Source organism: Nannobrachium achirus (genome assembly GCF_963921795.1).
Source record: "Nannobrachium achirus genome assembly, chromosome: 17".
NCBI classification, from domain to species: domain Eukaryota; kingdom Metazoa; phylum Chordata; class Actinopteri; order Myctophiformes; family Myctophidae; genus Nannobrachium; species Nannobrachium achirus.
This window is the reverse complement of record NC_137824.1, coordinates 26,013,665-26,021,416: the sequence shown is the minus strand read 5'-3', so window position 1 is coordinate 26,021,416 and position 7,752 is coordinate 26,013,665. Positions and strand designations below refer to the sequence as shown.

General features: G+C 39.4%; 1 protein-coding gene across 1 annotated transcript; it reads right to left on the bottom strand.

The window, feature by feature from the left end:
- Window positions 1–1,112: 1,112 nt before the first annotated feature.
- On the bottom strand, window positions 1,113–6,952 carry tstd1 (thiosulfate sulfurtransferase like domain containing 1). The gene is made up of 4 exons (XM_080746305.1): window positions 6,822–6,952; window positions 4,941–5,063; window positions 2,899–3,061; window positions 1,113–1,343 (listed from the first exon to the last, which is right to left on the bottom strand). Exons 1-4 carry the CDS (start codon window positions 6,832–6,834, stop codon window positions 1,289–1,291), a joined length of 354 nt encoding a protein of 117 aa, XP_080602431.1. The 5' UTR covers window positions 6,835–6,952; the 3' UTR covers window positions 1,113–1,288.
- Between the last annotated feature and the right edge of the window lie 800 nt (window positions 6,953–7,752).

The window sequence follows — 7,752 nt, the reverse complement described above, 5'->3', positions numbered from 1 at the left end:
CACCAATAAGCCAGCATGCGTTGGTGGTGAAAGCAAACAACATATCCAAGCATTCATATATTCTTTATTTTCCTTCAATAATTAGTTTCTTATTTTTATCTGGTCTCTAGGCAACAACTGTTTTGTGAGAATGTTAGATCAGTGTTTCTCAAATGGGGTACGCGAAGCTACTACTCAAGAAAATTACCCCAAAAAGAAGAATAGAGGTATTAATCATGCTAATATTGTTCATAGTTAAATAATTGACTACAATTGAATGAGGAGGGTAAAAAAACATGTACTGTTATCTTTAATGATGACACATGGAGAAACTTGATATGAGCCTGAGTTGCTAACCCAAATTACATGGTACCAGGCAACTGGGATGGCTTTTAAAGTTGAAGTTATTGACATGAAATTGATTTTATATTCTTTGGATGGGGTGCTTAATATTATATAGCGTCATATACCACTATTTATGTATAGTATAATTGCAGTTTTATAAGTTTTATTTTGTTGCCGGGTAAAGGGGGTACTTGAATTCAGAAATCAGGGAAAGGGGGTACTCAAGCCAAAAAAGATTGAGAAACACTGGCTTAATCTGTTAAAAAGCCTGTCAAAAGAACCTAAAGTAGCAAGTTCACACTTTTGAGTGTTACTTGTCATGGCAGTACAGCTTGCTATCCCAAGTGTAAAGGGCCCCTGTGTTGTCAGCCCAGTACATCTAGTTCGTTGTATACTACACTAAGTACAGTATTTTCTGGACTATAAGGCGCACCTGACTATAAGGCGCACTGTCAATGAATGGTCTATTTTCAAACTGTTTTCATATATAAGGCGCACCTGACTATAAGGCGCACATAATAGACGCTATACCGTTGCGTTAAGCATCAAACAGATGGAGCTGTGCTAAAGGGAATGTCAATGTCAATGAATGATCCATATATAAGGCGCACTGGACTATAAGGCGCACTGTAGTTTTTTGATAAAATTAAAGGCTTTTAAGTGCGCCTTATAGTCCGGAAAATACGGGTATTCTTGTTTGTAGTAGTTGATGTTCAGTGGTGCCATGTCTTCACATAATAATTTAATAAGTAGGGAACCACAAAGTTGGACATTATCCAATAAGGATATAGGTTAATATAAAATATTGCTTTATTTATTAATGTTACGCTAGCAGTTATTCATTTTTTGTAAAGAGGATGTACTATAAAAACATTCAACATTTTTCACAAGAGATGAAAAGCCCAAATCGTAGTTTATTGCAAGAGGCTGTCACATTAGTCATCATGCTCTCCAACTTCTTAAATCATTTCCCTTCTTTCTCGGACCACTCTTTGTATCCACCGGCGTAGTTACGAGCACTGAAACAAAAGACAAAGGCACCGAAGGTAAGAATCAAAACAAGAGCATCATGATTGTATGATAATTAAAAAGGAATTTTAAGTAGGAAAACTCTACTGAGCACTGAAAGTACACAGGAGTTATTTGTGTGTGCATTAGGGTCTTCAAAGCTTTTCAGGCCAAGGAAGCTGATAGAGAGATGAAGCAGAGCCAGGGACACGTGCACGTTTTTGCCAACGAACCTAAGCACAACAGTGGGGGTGCGGGGGGCTGCAAGGGAAAGGACTCGGAGCACTTGTTTTCAGTGATGATGACGGAGGCGCGCCGTCTCAGGCGACCATGAGCCACATGAGACACCGCAGAGCGAGCGGTAACGTGCAAGTCGCCGTGTCGAGCATTGCGACGGTCGCATGAGCCGACTCAGCGCCGTTAACGAGTTATGTGCCGTTATGGACAGAATAGTAAATCTTCGTCCCCCCGACATTCGGCACCTCCGCGCAGTCCAAGTGAACACAGCGAAGCGCTCCCTACCTCCTTGCCCACCACTGGCCCCCACCGTTGTGCTTAGGTTCGTTGACAAACGCCAGGTCACGCCAGGGACGCCCTAATAGAACCTACATTTTCTTTCCCCCCATTTGTCATACAGATGAATGTAATGTATGTACATTGTGGCCTTGCATAGAACTGTTAAGTCTGTTCGGCTCACAACCCAGACATCATCTGTGAAATTTACAGCCATCTCTGTGTAGTGTTAGGGAAGTAAAAACTCCTGAATAGACATGCATAACTTCAACATGCAAACACTGTTCCATGTGAAAGCCATCAAACCTTGGAATGTTGAAGTAGAGCCAAAGTCCTCTACACATCATGCAAGTTGTGCTCAAGAGTGAACTTGCTACAGTAGGTTCCGTTGACAGGCTTTTTACCAGGTTAAACTGTCAATTAGCAGTTATGGCGTAAGTATTAAAAATATGTACACTTTTATTATTGTTTAACTACTGTTTTCAAAATTTGCTTTGCTAATATGTTGGATTCATGTTCATGCATTTTTATTTATTTTTTAATATCTGTTTTATTGAGCATATTATATTTGACAATATAAAGTATCACAATGGACCAATCCCCAATCACATACACACCCATTGTAACAGTTACAATGGGTGTGTATGTGATTGGGGATTGGTCCATTGCCAGGCTCCAGCCCATAGACCCGCCCACTCTCTGAGTAGACTCATTCCCCCATTGTTCCATGCTGTCCTTGCCGAGTGCTCGGTTCTCCCAAGTTCACTGCTTGGGGAGAAATAATCAACACCAAAACATTCCTTCACAGGCGCACGCACGCCTAAAAAACACTTCCAAAAGCCAGAGTTGAAAATATTTTTGCTCACAGTAAGCAGTTAAAAAACAGACATTCAGCACCTCGTCACACAGCTGGAGTTCCCAAAAACACAACAATTAAAAACATACGCTTTGCTCAGGGGGGAAAAAAACATCTTGTTGTACACGGCCCCTTGAGGATTTCTTTTGTGAAACTACCACTATTATGTAAAGTAAGTAATGAATTAATATATTTACTTCTGGAATCCCAGTGCCTGTGCCTTGTCTGTGGCCATCCTCCCTCGTTTGCCCATCTGGCAGTGGAAGATTAGTTCTGGTGCATCCAGCTGTGGCTTGGTCACTCCATATTTTGTCTTGAATTCTGCAGGGTCCAGTGCAAAAGCACTTTCCACTGTATCAACTAGGGAAGATAGGAAACACAATAACCATTCAAGTATTCATTATCTGTCCTACACCGCTTTTAAAAACGTTCATTCATATAATAAATCGCTCCAACTGTTTATGTTTATAGCATTCTGTCTGGAACATGCCGGACGGCTTTAGTTTTAAAGCGAGAATCCGTAGGTTTTATGTCACCTTTCGACTGCATTTGCATTGTTTTTGTATCACTCAGGATTCAAACCGGGTTCTCCGGAGTTAAGGCCCATTCCCACTGGGCCAGATAACAGATAAAAAAATATTTGCCACAGATACTTATTTATCTGTGGCAAATATTTTTTTTATCTGTATCTATCATCCACTTTGAATGGAAACATATCTGGAGAAAGAGATTTTTTTTATCTGTTATCTGGCCCAGTGGGAATGGGCCTTTAGCCTGGCATTGCTCATACTAATTCCTCACTGCGTATCGGATATTAGTCTGGACTCGCGAGCAGTATTTTAATTTCCAAGGGGTAGGTCAAAAAAATGTCTCTGCACACGACTGGTTAGACCAGACCAATGCTGGGCCCTGATTGGTCCCCCAAATTTTGGGGGAGAGGAAATGGATTCACAATTGAGCGGGGCCAGACCCATATTCGCCAAGGGCACGTTTCTTTGCCCAGGCGGATTGGTCTGATTCCAGGCTACTCCGGAGTGGGAAGTCAGACATCTATGGCAAAAATCCAGGACGGAATTCTTGTCCAGTGATATTGGGCACTGTACTTGTCAACCAGTATGTGTCCTAAATTCCTCAGTGGAATTAGGATGACGAGACCACCTCCAACCACCGCAGATGTGCTAAGTTATATTCTAGTCACATACTCTCGGGGGTTGACACTTATGGGGACATCATGGTCACAAAGGCACTTGTCTATAGGGTCATGTTACTTTCCCGAAAAATAGGAGGGCACACAAGTATAGGTGTGCATAGATACGACCGTACACATTTTGTGAGCTTGTTTAGTTTAGTGTACAAGTGAGGCCCCCGCCATGCATGGCTGTTTACACTTTACTCTTTAAAGCGATGCTGAACTTTGATAGAACCCAGGGTTGTATACAGTGCAGATACAGTGTGTGAGGACGTTTGACAGTGTTTATGGACAAACAAAGCAAACAAAAGAAGGTTGCTAATCTCAGGATGACGCAATTTAACCTACTGCAGTTCCAATAAAGAGCATGCAACCGATGTACTGCACTGAGTTTATAGCTGCTAATTTGGGGTGCATCTCTCCACTCCGACATGTCTCCTTTCCGACATGTCTCCATTCCGACACTAACCCTATCTCTAACCCTAAACCTAAACCTAACCCCTATGGGAGTGTCGCCACTCCGACAATAAGAAGTCAATTTCGGAGTGGCGACATGTCGGAATGGAGAGAGCCTCCCGCTAATTTGTTCCTAGTTGGGCTTCACATATTACAATGTAATTGAAATATACAGCTTTCATTGTCATAAAACCATGTAAAATACAGTACACTACAGATATAAAATACAGTTCAAAATTTCAAATATGTAATATACTGTACATGAATAAAATAAAAAACAAAATAAAGATATAATAAAATACAACACATAAAGAAAGAAAGAAAAGGATGTCTTCAGAAAGAAAAAAAAACTGGGTGCTCGGAAGTATTAAAGAAAAGTGTAGTGAAGGTGCTCTTTGGTGGGGAACTGGAGGATCAAATGAAAAAAAAAAAAAAAAAAGTATGTGTTCCAATGTTTACCACCCTTTCTGTGTAAAGACATTTGTGACTTTTCAACAACAAAAAGATATCTGAAAATGTGAATATTCTCACAAAGCCATTTATTTGAGTGTAGATCATTCCATGTAATGTAATGTAATTCTTAGCGAAGCTCACCGGGAATGTGGATAGAACCTGGGATGCATCCTTTATCCACTTCTTCTTTAGAACGGACATCAACCAACAGAAGACTCTGGCTCTTCAGGAGTGCCTTAAGATCAGCATAGGAAATGTCCTTGTCTGCCAGAAAGATTAAAACCAAAATAAAGACAAAAGAATTTAAGAAAATACTATCCTTTTATTAACAAAAATCTCATTAAACATTACACACAATAAACCTCCTGGAAAAAACACAAATGAGAGAAATTACACTCGAGTGCCGACACTGTTGCATTTATCGTTGCATTAGACTTGCCCATTACGTGAGCCCCACCAACACAAGCAACCACATACAGTATAATCACACACACATACTGTATCATATACAAAATCTTACTCCCTTCCACTGATAATCTTACTCCCTGATCTCATACAATCTATTTCTTATTTTTGAATTAATAAAGGTTCTTTGTGCACGTGTGGGGTGACTGAGGGAGAGAGTATTGCAGGTAAATGATATAGTCGTGCTCGTGAGAGATGACGATATTCATGTCATCTGAAAAAATAAATAAAGTTAAAAGCATTTTAGGTTTGGAAAAGCGTGAGAAGAACAGTTGAGGGAGATTCCACTGGTACATATTTTGGCTGTGGTTTTACTCTAGGCTGGGGTTAGGCTTTGATTTTCTCTGTCATGAGATTTCTTTGTAAACAAACATATTTTGAAAAACATGCTTTATTTTGATAGGGTTATGAAATCTGCAAACCTGTATAATATTGTACCCATTTATTATGCAAGCAAGAATCGTGTCTAGTGCCAAGAACAGACCTGCACATTGGCGTATGAGTATGAGCAGCCTACCTTGTCAAAGGTGCTGAACATAGAAGAAAAAGAAAATGCTCCCATCGCAACCATCTCCCATGGGGAACATTCCATTCCAGAAGATTGCTTTGCCATGTGTGTTCTCACGCTCCCTTTTACATCAAAAACATTGATGCCCATAATTACCTTTGAAACTGTGGCATGCAGACCAATTATCAGTGACCAGTCTCTTGCCATTAGGACTGGTTTTATTTTCCTACATAGTTGAGGCTTAAACACAGTGCATGATTGTGCAATGATTTACAAAGACAGCATGAATAAATAATTTTAAACTAAACCCTGAAAAATGAAGTTGACATTAGACATTGACATCAAGTGACATGTAATGCTCTGATGTCTCCAGTCCTCCCTGTCTCTAGCTAAATGTTCTTCACGGGGATGAAAGATAAAGGTAGTGACAATTCCCCCCACCTCACCAGACCAGCTGCCAAATACCCCCACCCCAGATGTCAGACATAGCCTAGCTCAGCTATACTATCCAGTCCACCCATGTTAATACAAGGAGGGAATGAATAGACACTGCAGTTAAGTGTTAGTTAGCTGCATTAGTATCTAGGCTGGTTATACCAGGCTATGTCAGACATACCTTGGGGGCAAAATCGAGAGACAATGCTATTTTGTGCTAAGTCATTCATTGTGTAGAATGCTGTTGCAATTATACTGAACCTTGCTAGACCAACTGAGGGTAACATGTAACTGAAGACCATTTCGACGAGGAACACAAGCAGATCACTATTATCTTGTTATTTGTCATTTCAATGAGCACATTGTTTTACACGTACTGTAACTACACACTACAGGCACACACGGTAATGAGAGCATGTTACTGTCATAAATCATTGAGCTTTACTATTGAACATACTGCCTTGTTGATTATAATTTTACACATGTACACATGTTTGTAACGAGATGGTTTGACTTGAGTATCTCGGACACTACAAAGTTTCGCATAGACAAACGAACGTGGTGCAATGAATACAATGAAACCGATCCATACAATACAATATGAAATAGCTCACCTGCGGTTGCCATTGTGACAACTGTGTGATATCGGTATCGGTATGAAAGTAATCATTGATAATTCATAACACAAGCTGTCATTGTTTGCATTGTTTGCTCTATAATCATTGGCTTATCCTAGCCAGGGAAGGAGGGACCTTTCGTAAATGATAGTCTGCCACTTCCTCCTTCCACCCAAGTTTTCAAAATAAAAGTACCCACGTGGGTTATGGGTGCCTTTATTTTTTGTTTCCTACATTTTCAAAAAACATTCCCAAAAAGGAATTTTCATGGATTATAATGTATTAAAAAACACGAGAAAAAATTCCATAAATTAGGACACAAATGTTTAAAGAAGTAGTGAAAATAGCCAATCTACAAGCTGTGTGTCCAGATGCAGAGCTTGTAGATCGGCTATTTGTACTAGTTTGGGTCGAATTTCTCTTTTGGGTCTCAAGCTAAAAAGTTTGGAAACCACTGGTCTAGTAGTTTGTTTATATCTGTAAGATTAGGAATAGGCTACGTAGTACGTAGCATTTTGGACTATTAGGCCTCCTGCAACATGATATTTTAAGAATATTAACCACTGCTTATTTTAAAATTTTATTCATTTATTTTTTTATTCATTCATTTTGCAAGGAAAACTACATTGCAAACAAAACAAATTGCCCATTTTTTAATCTTATTTTATTACAAAAGTTTGGGCAGATTAATATTTACATCCATCATCTGTCATAGCATTAGTATCATGTCATAAATCTACAGATGTAAATTTGCCAGCAAATAAACCTGTAGTTTCATTAGGTTCAAAACAGTTCATATAGCTTTAGCATTAAAGGTAGGGTAAATGATTTCATTTAATTCAAACAATAACAAAATGGGTCTGTGTTCTGATTCTGATTCTGAGTTAATATAGAGTGTTTGGTCCATATTTAGACTTCAGCTTTATCT

Bases quoted from the DNA above. Each gene is read 5' to 3' on its own strand.
- tstd1 (XM_080746305.1), bottom strand. The intron at 3,062-4,940 runs GTGAGCTTCGCT...TATCTTCCCTAG, and splicing joins AGGTTCTATCCACATTCCCG to TTGATACAGTGGAAAGTGCT. The intron at 1,344-2,898 runs GTAAATATATTA...CTTTTGTTTCAG, and splicing joins CAGGCACTGGGATTCCAGAA to TGCTCGTAACTACGCCGGTG.